This window comes from Suncus etruscus, chromosome 1 (assembly GCF_024139225.1).
Source record: "Suncus etruscus isolate mSunEtr1 chromosome 1, mSunEtr1.pri.cur, whole genome shotgun sequence".
In the NCBI taxonomy this organism is placed as follows: domain Eukaryota; kingdom Metazoa; phylum Chordata; class Mammalia; order Eulipotyphla; family Soricidae; genus Suncus; species Suncus etruscus.
The window spans coordinates 148,565,226-148,579,861 of NC_064848.1; the positions used below are offsets into that span (position 1 = coordinate 148,565,226).

Here is a 14,636-nt window from a genome sequence, read left to right on the forward strand (position 1 = left end):
GTTAAATTAATAACTGATTAAATTAAAATAATTTTTGTTTGTTTGCTTTTGGTGTTTTGGGTCACACCCAGCAGTGCTCAGGGGCCACTCCTGACTCTATTCTCAGAAACCGTTCCTGGCAGGCTCAGGGGACCATATGGGATGTCAGGATTCAAACCACCGTTCTGTATGCAAAGCAAATACCCTACCTCCATGCTATCTCTGGCCCTTAAAATAATTTTTTTTATTTTTTTTTTAGTTTTTGGGTCACACCTGACAGTCCTTGGAGTTACTCCTGGCTCTACGCTCAGAAATTGTTCCTGTTAGGCTTGGGGAACCTATGGGATGCCAGAATTTGAACCACCATCCTTCTGCATGCAAGGCAAACGCTCTACCTCCATGCTATCTCTCTGGCCCCTCTTTTTTTTTTTTTTTTTTTTTTTTTGGTTTTTGGGCCACACCCGGCGGTGCTCAGGGGTTACTCCTGGCTGTCTGCTCAGAAATAGCTCCTGGCAGGCACGGGGGACCATATGGGACACCGGGATTCGAACCAACCACGTTTGGTCCTGGATCGGCTGCTTGCAAGGCAAACACCGCTGTGCTATCTCTCCGGGCCCTTATTTTGTTTTTTAAGAGGGTACTGTTTGGGGCCCGGAGAGAGGCGTTTGCCTTGCAAGCAGCCGATCCAGGACCAAAGGTGGTTGGTTCAAATCCCGGTGTCCCATATGGTCCCCCCTCCCTGCCAGGAGCTATTTCTGAACAGACAGCCAGGAGTAACCCCTGAGCAACACCTGGTGTGGCCCAAAAAAACAAAAACAAAACAAACAAAAAAAGAATACATACTATACATAATCTTAGCCAAAAGATCAAGAAGTGATTAAGTGTGTTTTATTTTTGGTTGTTTTGGGTTCACACCTGGCTATGCTTAAGGATCACTCCTGGTAGACTTAGGGGACTTTTTGGGACATAGGGCATCAAACTGTGATCTCTAAGTGCAAGGCAAGCACCTTACCCCCTATCTTATTTCTTTTGCTCTAAATATTTTTTGTTTTATTTGGTTTTTGGGTCACACCCGATGGCGCTCAGGAGTTATTCTTGGCTCTGCACTCAGATATTGCCCCTGGCAGGTTTGGGGGACCATATTGGTTGCCAGGAATCGAACTGAGGTACATTGGGGCTGGCTGCATGCAAGACACCCTACCTCTGTGCTATCGCTCCGGCCCCTAAATAAATTGTTTATCTATAGCTTACACCACATGTAAGCTCATACAATATGTAAGAACAAACATTTGATTAAATGAGTAAGTTTACTTAATAAGTAATTTTGTTATAACCATACCTCCTACCATAAGGCATGATAAATGGTCAAAGAGCAATAAATAGGGGCTAGAACACAGAAGGTAGAGCATTTGCCTTGCATGCAGCCAACCCAGGTATGATCCCCAGCATTCCATATGGTTCCGGAGCCTGCCAGGACTAATTTTTGAATGCAGAGCCAGGAGTAACCCCTGAGTACTACAGGTGTGTTCCAAAAACCAAAACCAACCAAAAAAAAAAAAAAAACCCAATATTATGAATGAGATCTGGAAGAATAATGCGGGCTTTAGAGTATCTGGTGTGTAAGTATATGGTCATGAGTTCAAATCCCCAGTCTCATATGTATAGAGCTCTGTTTCTTTTTTTCTTTTTTTTCTTTTTTTTTTTTTTGGTTTTTGGGCCACACCCGGTGATGCTCAGGGGTTACTCCTGGCTATGCGCTCAGAAGTCACTCCTGGCTTGGGGGACCATATGGGACACCAGGGGATCGAACCACGGTCTATCCAAGGCTAGCACAGGCAAGGCAGGCACCTTACCTCTAGCGCCACTGCCCGGCCCCTGAGAGCTCTGTTTCTTAAGCTTGGCTGTCTGCTGTCTCCACCTGTGCTGTAAGATGTTGCTAGCTGCACTACACCCAGGTCTATGGAAGCACTACAAAGGGGTTTGGACCTTGGCATCTCAGTCAGGTGTGTGAGCACCCGGGCTCCAGCAAGCCGCACAGTGATTGCATGTGCACCTCAGCTTCTCAGCTCAAGAGTAAAGCCCCATGGGGTTGAGAAGAGAGATGGAGGACATTGGTGGTGGGAATGTTGCACTGGTGAAGATGTGTGTGTGTGTGTGTGTGTGTGTGTTATAATTAAAACCCAATTACAAACATGCTTATAATCATGGTGCTTAAATAAAGATATTTAAAAAAAAAAAGCATACAGGGGCCGGAGAAATACCACAGTGGTAGGGCGTTTGCATTGTACTCAGCTGTTCAGGATGGATGGAGGTTCAAATCCCGGCATCCCAGGCATCCATGCCTGCCAGGAGCAATTTTTGAGCAGAGAGCCAGGATTAATCCATGAGCTTTGCTGGGTATGACTCAAATACCAAAAAAAAAAGAAAAAGAAAAAATAAAGAAAGAAGAGTACAGTCCCACAAGCACTAGAGTAAGAGGAGCGAACCACACCTTCCAGAATCAGGGCCCAGAGTGAGTGCCCACAGACTGGTACATGACCCCACAGAGCACCACAGCCAGCATGTGTGCACCATCACTTCAAGAGCAATGGAGGAGGCGCTGCAGATACAGCACAGTGATAAGGCATTTGCCTTGTACGTGGCCATTCCAGGACAGACAGTGGTTTGATTCTCAGCATCCCATATGGTCCCCTCCCTGAGCGTGTCAGAAGCAATTTCTGAGTAGAGCCAAGAGTAACCCCTGAGTATTGCTTGGTGTGGCCCAATAACAAACAAACAAAAAAACCACGAGAGGCCAGAGCAATACACAGCAATAAAGAGTTTGCCTTGCACATGGCTAGCATTTCATATGGTTTACTGAGCTTGCCAGGAGTGATTTCTTAGTGCAGAGCCAGGAGTAACCGCTTAGCGTCACTGGGTGTAACCCAAAAACAAAAACCAAAGAACAGCAATGAAAGTGGGGGACAGAAATAAATTTACTGAAGGAGTAAATGATCAATGTTCAATGAGAGTACTATGAGGAGAGAATGTGGGACTTGATGTTCTTCTTTTCTGTCTGATCCTGAGTAGAATTTGAGGTTTCTGATGATGTTATTGGAGGTTCTCTGCTGTAAGAGAGAACTACTTAGAAAGGTTTGAAGCCAGGATATTTGCAGCCTTGGAAGGCAGAGCCTTAAGCTGGGAGACAGCACACATGTGTATCATGGGGGATCCCTAGGTTCCATCTCCCACCCTCCATGGTCTCTAAGTACCAGGGGAACCATCCCTGGACAAGTCTGGAGTAGTCCCCTAATACCACCTAAACCACAAACATCAAGTCCGACAAGTGTGATGCTGTCCTGAGGTATAAGCCAAGGGACATAGTTTCAACTTGTCCCACCATGAGCAGTACTTTGCTTTGTTTTTCAGAGGGACCATATGAAAATCGCACAGCAGTTCTTCCAGCTTGTGGGAGGCTCAGCCAGTGAATGCGGTATGTGTGAAATCCCCTCTCAGGAGCACGACTCTAACCCTCTGAATGGAAACTCTGTCTCTGCAGGGACAGGTCAGGACTCTGCGGATGTCATATGGGAGAGAGCATTGGAATAGCTCTTCTAGACTTCCATCTAAATGAGATATGTTGAACTGGGGATATGACTTGGAAGTAGAACACACAGCTGTGTATGAGATCCTGCGTTTGACCCCAGAACCAAAGACAAATGAAACTGGATAACAGCATAAATAAGTGGAAGAGAATAAATGTATTCTTTGCTTTTGTTTACTCCTGGCTCTGTACTTAGAGATCATTCATGGTAGATCTCAGGAGACCATCTATAGTACTGGGGGTCACACTGGCTTGGGTCAATCCCCAGCCCTACCCTACCCATTGTACTACCTCTCTGATTTTCTATAATGATTTTTTTTTTTTTTTTTGGTTTGGGGGCCATACCTGGCAGTGCTCAGAGCTTACTCCTGGCTCTGTGCTCAAGAATCATTCCTGGGCCTGGAGAGATAGCACAGCGGTGTTTGCCTTTCAAGCAGTCAATCCAGGACCTAAGGTGGTTGGTTCAAATCCCGGTGTCCCATATGGTCCCCCGTGCCTGCCTGGAGCTATTTCTGAGCAGACAGCCAGGAGTAACCCCTGAGCACCGCCGGGTGTGGCCCAAAAACCAAAAAAAAAAAAAAAGAATCATTCCTGGGGGACTGGAGTGATAGCACAGCAGGTCGGGCGTTTGCCTTGCACACTGTTGACTCAGGACTAACCTCAGTTTGATCCCCCAGCATCCCATATGGGTCCCCTGAGCCTGCCAGGAGCAATTTCTGTGTACAGAGCCAGGAGTAACCCCTAAGTGTCACCAGCTGTGGCCCAAAAACAAACAAAAAAAAGAATTACTTCTGGTGGGCTCAAGGTTCATATGGGATGCCAGGGATATAACCTGGGTCAGCCGCGTGGAAGGCAAAAGTCCCTACCACTGTGCAATTGCTCTGCTCCAAAATTCTTTATAATTATTTTATTTTATTTTATTTTTTTTGGTTTTTCAGGCTACACCCGTTTGATGCTCAGGGGTTACTCCTGGCTAAGTGCTCAGAAATTGCCGCTGGCTTGGGGGGACCATATGGGACGTCTGGGGATCGAACCGAGGTCCTTCCTTGGCTAGCGGTTGCAAGGCAGACACCTTACCTCTAGCGCCACCTCGCCGGCCCCTATAATTATTTCTTATGTTAGTATAAGCTAAGAAAATATCTTTTTACCTTTGCGCTTACAGAATATGTTGACTTATTTCCCATAAGTTTGAAGTTTCCTTACTTTTTAAGCAAAAATATTGATTTAATTAGTCAGAGTTAATTAATAGAAGATTTAAGGCCGGCGAGATGGCGCTAGAGGTAAGTGTCTGTCTTGCGAGTACTAGCCAAGGAAGGACTGTGGTTCAATCCCCCGGCGTCACATATGGTCCCTCCCAAGCCAGGGGCAATTTCTGAGCGCTTAGCCAGGAGTAACCCTGAGCATCAAACGGGTGTGGCCCAAAAAACAAAACCAAAAAAAAAAAAAAGATTTAAGAGCCAGGAAAAATGGCTTATAATGAGCTAACATGAACTAACCTGATTGTCTCTGGTCAGTATTCTTATGAATGGTTTCATGTGGAACTGTTTTATTTGGTCAAACTAATAGTATTTTTTTTTCTTTTGGTTTTTGGGTCATGCTCAGGAGTAATTCTTGATTAAGATTTTAGGAATATTGGGGCCGGAGAGATAGCATGGAGGTAAGGCGTTTGCCTTGCCTGCAGAAGGACAGTGGTTTAAATCCCAGCATCTCATATGGTCCCTCGAGCATGCCAGGAGTGATTTCTGAACATAGAGCCAGGAGTAACCTCTCAGCACTGCCTGGTGTGACCCAAAAAAACAAAACAAAACAAAAAAATGTATTGATAGGGTCCAGAGAGATAGCATGGAGGTAGGGTGTTTGCCTTTCATGAAGAAGGTCATTGGTTCGAATCCTGGCATCTCATATGGTCCCCCGAGCCTGCCAGGAGCAATTTCTGAGCGTGTAGCCAGGAGTGACCCATGAGCACTGCCGGGTGTGACCCAAAAACCACACACCACACACACACACATACACACACACACACACACAATGTATTGATCACTCTCAAATACTCAGTAATTAGTAATTCCAGCATTTAAAAGAATACTAGGAATATATGCCTATATAAGTGATAAAATAATAGAAATTTTAGTCAAAGAGAACTTTGTTTTATGAAAGCTCATGGCTCCATATTTTATTCCATTTTAGACACAATACCAGGGAGGCAGTGCATGGCCTCATGTTTCTTCCTGCTGAAGCAGTTTGATGATGTGTTGATTTACCTCAACTCATTTAAGGTCAGTATAGAATTTTCTAGAATGCGGGGCTGGAGAGATAGCATAGAGGTAAGGCGTTTGCCTTTCATGCAGAAGGATCGTGGTTCGAATCCCGGCATCCCATATGGTCCCCTGTGCCTGCCAAGGGCGATTTCTGAGCATAGAACCAGGAGTAACCCCTGAGCACTGCCGGGTGTGACCCAAAATAAAAAAAAACAACAACAACAGAATTTTCTAGAATGCTATATATAATAATAGATATGAAATTCTCTTTAAAAATCCTTTAATTAGGGGGCCAGAGAGATAGCATGGAGGTAGGGCTTTGCCTTGAATGCAGCAGGACTGTGGTTCGAATTCCGGCATCCCATATGGTCCGCAAGCCTGCCATGAGTGATTTCTGACTGTAGAGCCAGGAGTAACGTTACCCTGAGTGCTTCTGCAGGGTCCAGAAAACCCGATTTCCAGCGCAGAGTAATGAAAAAGACTCGAGCCCAGCAATGATGCAAGCAAGTTCTGTATAATATCTGACCGGTCAGAGGTCCGAAACGTACTCGTGGTAGAGTAGAGGTTTACGGACCTCGAAACCTTAAGCCAGTCCTTTTTTTATACAGAATTTAGACAGGTTAATTCATTCTTATCATCAAAGCACAATCTTTTTTTTTTTTTTTTTTTTTTTTTTTTTTTGGTTTTTGGGCCACACCCGGTGACGCTCAGGGGTTACTCCTGACTATGCGCTCAGAAGTCGCTCCTGGCTTGGGGGACCATATGGGACGCCGGGGGATCGAACCACGGTCCGTCTCCTAGGCTAGCGCAGGTAAGGCAGGCACCTTACCTCGAGCGCCACCGCCCGGCCCCCAAAGCACAATCTTAAAAGAAGCAGGAATGAGCACTGACATAGGAGAGCTGCGCCCGGGGTTGTGAGATAAAGGTGATTTCAAATTTCAAGATTTTAGGGCGGGTGGGCACACAGGAGCTGGAAGCAGGGAGGCCGCGGGGGGGGGGGGGGGCAGGGTGGCAGCATCTTCAAATCTCAAGGGCAGGTGGGTCATACAGGAGCTCGAGGGCAGGTGGGTCACACAGGAACTCAAGGGTGGGTGGGTCACACGGACTCGTAAAGCTGCGGGAAGCAGGGAGGCCGCAGGGAGGTTCTGTAACTTGGCAGATAAGAAATATATGCAGGCAGGCAGTTAGGTGAAATGAAACGGGAGAGAAAAACAACTTACGGCTGGAGTTTAATAAATTCATATCATATTTTAAGGCTTTCATTAAAAGTATGTTTTTCACTTCTTTCACTGCCAGGTGTGGCCCAAAAACCAAAAAAAAAAAAAAAAATCCTTTAATTATGCTGATGGTAGTTGCTTTAACTAATCCTTAAGTTTTTTGTTTGTTTTTTGGGCCACACCTGGAAGCAATATGAGGTTACTCTTGGCTCTGTACTCTGGCAGTCTTGGGGGACCATATGGGATGCCAGGATTGAAACCTGGTTGTCCACATGCAAGGCAAACATCCTACCCTCTGTGCTATTGCTCCAGCCCCATCCTTAAGAATTATTTGGGAGGGGCCGGGCGGTGGCGCTGGAGGTAAGGTGCCTGCCTTACCTGCGCTAGCCTAGGAGACGGACCGCGGTTCGATCCCCCGGCGTCCCATATGGTCCCCCAAGCCAGGAGCGACTTCTGAGCGCATAGCCAGGAGTAACCCCTGAGCGTTACCGGGTGTGGCCCAAAAAAAAAAAAAAAAAAAAAACCAAAAAAAAAAAAAAATTATTTGTAAAAAAAGGGGCCGGGCGGTGGCGCTGGAGGTAAGGTGCCTGCCTTACCTGCGCTAGCCTAGGAGACGGACCGCGGTTCGATCCCCCGGCGTCCCATATGGTCCCCCAAGAAGCCAGGAGCGACTTCTGAGCGCATAGCCAGGAGTAACCCCTGAGCGTTACCGGGTGTGGCCCAAAAACCAAAAAAAAAAAAAAAAAAAAAAAAAAAGAATTATTTGGGCCCGGAGAGATAGCACGGCAGCGTTTGCCTTGCAAGCAGCCAATCCAGAACCAAAGGTGGTTGGTTCGAATCCCGGTGTCCCATATGGTCCCCCGTGCCTGCCAGGAGCTATTTCTGAGCAGACAGCCAGGAGTAACCCCTGAGCACCGCCAGGTGTGACCCAAAAACCAAAAAAAAAAAAAAAACAAAAGCAAAAAAAATAATAATTTTTTGAGGGTCCGGTGAGGTGGCGCTAGAGGTAAGGTCTTGCAAGTGCTAGCCAAGGAAGGACTGGACCACGGTTCGATCCCCCGGCGTCCCATATGCCCCCCTCCCGGAAGCCAGGGGCAATTTCTGAGCGCTTAACCAGAAGTAACCCCTGAGCATCAAATGGGTGTGGCCCCAAAAACAAAAACAAAAAAAAGAATTTTTTGAATAATTTTTACTGAGATACTGGGATCTGACCATTACTGTTGATTTATACATCATTCATGCATACATAATTGCAAAACCACACCCATAACCAGAGTGCCTGTTTCCTGCCACCAATATCTCAAGGCCCCTTCTCAGCGATCGGGGAACCTGCTATGAAAACTCAGTTATAGAGACAAAATCTCCAGTTCTGACAACTTTGGTCCTTTGCTTTCCCTTTACTATGTTCCTTTTATCCCACATGAGATAAATATTTTTTAATTGTGGTGATGGTGACATCTACACACATGTTAAGATTATTTATGTATGTACACCAAAATCGTTATTATCAACATTATTGTAAGCACATGACACAACCTATAATATATATTTATAAACTATAAAATATATATATAAGCTTAATGTATTTCATTAGGAGGTGGGAAGGGGCAGGAGAGAACCTTGAGACATTGGTGGAAGAACACTGATACTGCTGATCGGTTTGGAGTTGGAACATTTTTTGCCTGGAATTATGTAAATTTTGTAAATCACAGTGCCTAAATCAAAATTGGAAAGTAAAGAAAGTAAGAAGTTTTTTAAAGATTATTTTTGTGTTGAGCTAGTCTAATTTACTTTTTCTTTTTTTCTTTTAAATGTATGCTTTATGTTATGTGAGTCCTCATGGTGAACTGATCTTGGTATATGTTTTCCAGAGTTACTTCTGCAATGATGACATCTTCAACTTTAATTATGCTCAAGCCAAAGCTGCAACAGGCAACACAAGGGAGGGTGAAGAAGTAGGTACTGCTTTAAAGGCATTGGAATATGGTGCTTTACATTTTCATTGAAAATGTACATTGAGGGCCCGGAGAGATAGCACAGCGGTGTTTGCCTTGCAAGCAGCCGATCCAGGACCTAAGGTGGTTGGTTCGAATCCCGGTGTCCCATATGGTCTCCCGTGCCTGCCAGGAGCTATTTCTGAGCAGACAGCCAGGAGTAACCCCTGAGCATTGCCGGGTGTGGCCCAAAAACCAAAAAAAAAAAAAAAAAAAAAAAAAAAAAAAGAAAATGTACATTGAAAGAAAATGTTTAAGGGTACAAGATTATTCAGATTTTTTTACTATTAAGGTAACGTTTTATCCCCTAATCAATTTTATAAAAGTATAACATACACGAAGAAAAGTATACACATTAAATTATTCACTTAGATTAATTTTTAGAATGAATGTACCTAAATAATGTCCAGCTCATGATATAGAATATAATCACAACCCTAGGAACTCCTTTACCTACTATATTTTTTCTTAATATATATTTTTTGGAGGTGGACACACTTGGCAGTGCTCATGGGTTATTCCTGGCTCTGCACTCAGGAATACCCCTGATGGGCTTACTGGGGCATAAGGGATGCTGGAATCAAATCCTGGGCGGTTCTCAGGGGTTATTCCTGGCTCTGTGCTCAGAAATCACTCCTGGCAGATTCAGGGGACCATATGGGATGCCGGAATTCGAACCACCGTCCGTCCTGGGTTGGCTGCATGCAAGGCAAACACCCTACCGCTGTGCTATCCCTTTAGCCCCTGTGTATATATATTGTAATTTATATTTGACCACACCCAGAATGCAGGAGCTCCTTCTGGCTCTATATTTGGAGATTACTCCTGATGATGCTCAGGGACTGCAATCCCAGGTTTGAACCTAGTGCTCCTTCATGCAAAAGATTTGTTAGTCCTTTGTAACATCTCTCTAGCACCCCCACCTTCTTAAATTAGTCACCTTCCTCAACCTCATTACTTCTGTATTCATAAAGGTATCTGAATTACTCATATAATAATTGAATTAGTCATCTAATTTTGTTATTATCCAACAAATCAGCATGTTATCCAAACTCTTAAGTTTTGTTTTATATGTGTTTGTTCTTTCGGCCACATCCCACAATGCTCAGGGTTCTGCACTCAGAGTTCACTCTTTTTTTTAATTTTATTTTATTTTTTATTTTTTGGTTTTTGGGCCACACCTGGTGACGCTCAGGGGTTACTCCTGGCTATGCGCTCAGAAGTTGCTCCTAGCTTGGGGGACCATATGGGACGCCGGGGGATCGAACTGCGGTCCGTCCAAGGCTAGCGCAGGCAAGGCAGGCACCTTACCTCTAGCACCACCGCCTGGCCCCTCAGAGTTCACTCTTGGCAGTGCTCAGGGACCATAGGAAGTGCCAGTTGGCTACATGCAAAACCAACCTTACCTGCTGTACTATCTTCCAAACCCAATTATAAATATTTTTAATTTATATTATGATTTCTTTATGAGTTATTTTAAAGCATGCTTATTGGGCCAGAGAGATAGCACAGCAGTAGGGTGTTTGCCCTGTACACAGCCAATCCAGGACAGAGGTGGTTTGAATCCCAGCATCCCATATGGTGTTCCCCCACCCCCAACCCCCGAGTCTGCCAGGGACGATTTCTGAGCACAAAGGTAGGAGTGAAATGCTTCATCGGTATTTTCTTTTTTTAGGTCACACCCGGCAGCACTCAGGGGTTACTCCTGGCTCTGTGCTCAGAAATCACTCCTTGTAGGCTTTGGGGACCATATGGGATGCTGGGCTTCGAACCACTGACCTTTTGCATGCAAGGCAAACGCCTTACTTCCATGCTATCTCTCCAGCATTTTATTTTTTATTTTTTAATTTTTATTTCTGGGTCACACCCAGCAGCGATCAGGGGTTACTCCTGGCTCTGTGCTTAGAAATCACTCCTGGCAGGCTCAGGGACCATATGGGATGCAGGGATTCGAACCTCCATCCGTCCTGTGTTGGTTGCATGGAAGGCAAACGCCTTTCCCCTACGCTATCACTCCAGCCCTTTTATGGGTATTTTTGTTTGTTTTGTTTTGGGGCCACACTCAGTAGTGCTAAATGCTCTTATTTCTTTGTTCAGGGATTACTCTTTTTAAGGATCAGGTAAGCATTCTGCCCACTGTACTCTCAGATCCACATTGTTTTGTACTTTTAAAAAAGATCATGTAGGAAGGATTCAGGTGCTACCTTGCATGCAGCCAGTTTGAGTTAAATCTCTGGCATTCCATATGGTCCCTTGAGTGCTACCAGGAATTATTCTTAAATATAAAACAAGGGCCCGGAGAGATAGCACAGAGGCGTTTGCCTTGCAAGCAGCCGATCCAGGACCAAAGGTGGTTGGTTTGAATCCCGGTGTCCCATATGGTCCCCCGTGCCTGCCAGGAGCTATTTCTGAGCAGACAGCCAGGAGTAACGCCTGAGTACCGCCGGGTGTGGCCCAAAACCCAAAAATAAATAAATAAAACCAAGAATAGTCCCTGAGGGGCTGGAGAGATAGTATGGAGGTAAGGCATTTGCCTTGCATGCAGAAGGTCGGTGGTTCAAATCCCAGCATCCCATATGGTCCCCCTAGCCTGCCAGGAGCGATTTCTGAGCATAGAGCCAGGAGTAACCCCTGAGCGCTGGTGGGTGTGACCCAAAAACAAAATAAAACAAAAGAATAGCCCCTGAGCACTGCCAATGGTGGCACCCCTCAAAAGAATAAACAAAAACATGTTTCTTTATTTTTTTTATTTTTTATTTTTTTTTTTTTTGTGGTTTTTGGGTCACACCCGGCAGTGCTCAGGTGTTATTCCTGGCTCCAGGCTCAGAAATTGCTCCTGGGGGCCGGGTAGGTGGCGCTGGAGGTAAGGTGTCTGCCTTGCAAGCGCTAGCCAAGGAAGGACCGCGGTTCGATTCCCCGGCATCCCATATGGTCCCCCCAAGCCAGGGGTGATTTCTGAGCACATAGCCAGGAGTAACCCCTGAGCGTCAAACGGGTGTGGCCCAAAAACCAAAAAAAAAAAAAAAAAAAAAAAAAAAAAGAAATTGCTCCTGGCAGGCACAGGGGACCATATGGGATGCCGGGATTCGAACCGATGACCTCCTGCATGAAAGGCAAACGCCTTACCTCCATGCTATCTCTCCGGCCCCACATGTTTCTTTATTTAAAAATATTTATGCTGGGCCCCAAGAGATAGCACAGCGGTGTTTGCCTTGTAAGCAGCCGATCCAGGACCTAAGGTGGTTAGTTCGAATCCCGCTGTCCCATATGGTCCCTGTGCCTGCCAGGAGCTATTTCTGAGCAGACAGCCAGGAGTAACCCCTGAGCACTGTCGGGTGTGGCCCCCCCCAAAATACCCAAAAATATGTATATATATATTTATGTTGTCTTTTCAAGAATTTGATTTGATTTCTAACTTGATTTTTAATCTACATGGCCTATAGAACACTAACTCTTTAATATCTGAGGAGTTGCTTTTCTTTCTAGATCTTGCACGTTTGCAAATTGTATGTGTCTTCAATTAATTTTTTTTTTTTTTTTTGGGTTTTTGGGCCACACCTGGTGACGCTCAGGGGTTACTCCTGGCTATGCGCTCAGAAGTCGCTCCTGGCTTGGGGGACCATATGGGACGCCGGGGGATCGAACCGCGGTCCGTCTCCTAGGCTAGCGCAGGTAAGGCAGGCACCTTACCTCGAGCGCCACCGCCCGGCCCCCTAATTTTTTTTTTTTTTTTTGGTTTTTCGGGCACACCTGTTTGATGCTCAGGGGTTATTCCTGGCTATGTGCTCAGAAATCGCTCCTAGCTTGGGGGGACCATATGGGACGCTGGGGGATCGAACCGCGGTCCTTCCTTGGCTAGCACTTGCAAGGCAGACACCTTACCTCTAGTGCCACCTCACCGGCCCCCTCTTCAGTTAATTTTTTGTAAGATCTATTTCTTTACAACCTCTAGTCAGCTTGTGATATCAATAACTAAGAAAACTATTTTAAAATCACACTTTGGGGGAGGGGTGTTTGGGCCACATCCAGAGATGCTCAGGTTTACTCCTGGCTCTGAACTCAGTAGTTACTTGTGTTGATGCTCAGGGTTCCATATGAGATACTTGGGATTGAACCTGGGTTGGTCACACGTAATAACATGACCACAAGCATCCTACCTGCTGTGCTATCACTCCAGCCCCATTTCACCAAAATTTTGTACTGAATTTTGTTTATAAGGTTATATTAATCATTTACTCCAAGGCAAGCATATAGGGTTATTTTTATTATAAAATATATTTATATTTATTTATTTTTTTTCTTTCCTTTTATAGGTTTTCCTCTTAATCCAAAATGAGAAGATGAAAAATGATTACATTTACCTCAGTTGGTTAGCTCGGTGCTGTGAGTGTTCTCTTACATGTTACAAAGGAATCTTTTTTTTCTCTACTCATAATCTCTGGATGGAATGACAATGATTACTTTCTTTTTTTTTTTTTTTTTTTTTTTGTGGTTTTTGGGTCACACCCGGCAGTGCTCAGGGGTTACTCCTGGCTCCATGCTCAGAAATTGCTCCTGGCAGGCACGGGGGACCATATGGGACGCCGGGATTCGAACCGATGACCTTCTGCATGAAAGGCAAACGCCTTACCTCCATGCTATCTCTCCGGCCCCACAATGATTACTTTCTAATTTTGCTTTGCATTTTGCAAGGAGTAAAGTCAATATTACTATATTACTATTGCTATTTCTATTTTTTTTTATTTTTTATTTTGGGCCACACCCGACTCCTGGCTCTGTGCTCAGAAATTGCCCTGGCAGGCTCAGGAGACCATATGGGATGCCGGAGATTGAACCCGGGTCCATCCCGAGTCGGCTGCATGCAAGGCAAACGTCCTTCTGCTGTGCTGTCACTCGGCCCCTACTATTGCTATTTGTTTTTTTTTTTTTTTTTTTTTTTTTGGTTTTTGGGCCACACCCAGTAACGCTCAGGGGTTACTCCTGGCTATGTGCTCAGAAGTTGCTCCTGGCTTGGGGGACCATATGGGACACCGGGGGATCGAACCGCGGTCCGTCCAAGGTTAGCGCAGGCAAGGCAGGCACCTTACCTTTAGCGCCATCGCCCGGCCCCCCTATTGCTATTTGTTAAAGTGGCCATTTATGTGCATTATATATTGAACCTGTGATTGGTACTCCTATACAACATTGAGCTACCTACTGAGACATCTGGAATGATGTCAGGTTCTTCGTTAGCTTGTCCAAGTTTCCAGAATCTCAATTTCCAGTTTTTCTGTTAAGTTATATTATTATTAATTTTTCATTATAGTGCTGGTCTGAAAAATGACTTTTTTGTAGATTATGTAATCTGTTATTCAGTGGGGTTTTTTTTTGTTTTGTTTTGTTTTGGTTTGGTTTTGGTTTTTGGGCCACACCCGGTGGTGCTCAGGGGTTACTCCTGGCTGTCTGCTCAGAAATAGCTCCTGGCAGGCACAGGGGACCATATGGGACACCGGGATTTGAACCAACCACCTTTGGTCCTGGATTGGCTGCTTGCAAGGCAAACGCCGCTGTGCTATCTCTCTGGGCCCTATCCAGTGTTTTTTTATAGTTTTTTCTGTGAAGTTTA

At 45.2% G+C, this 14,636-nt stretch overlaps 1 protein-coding gene across 1 annotated transcript in view; it reads left to right on the forward strand.

Annotated features, from left to right (window-relative positions):
- IFT56 (intraflagellar transport 56) overlaps positions 1-14,636 on the forward strand; it is a 62,220-nt gene that overhangs the window by 30,453 nt on the left and 17,131 nt on the right. Inside the window, exons 9-12 of the mRNA XM_049775016.1 lie at positions 3,388-3,451; positions 5,750-5,838; positions 8,909-8,992; positions 13,345-13,414. Coding sequence (XP_049630973.1) covers positions 3,388-3,451; positions 5,750-5,838; positions 8,909-8,992; positions 13,345-13,414 — 307 coding nt within the window. The remainder of the gene's footprint in view (positions 1-3,387; positions 3,452-5,749; positions 5,839-8,908; positions 8,993-13,344; positions 13,415-14,636) is intronic.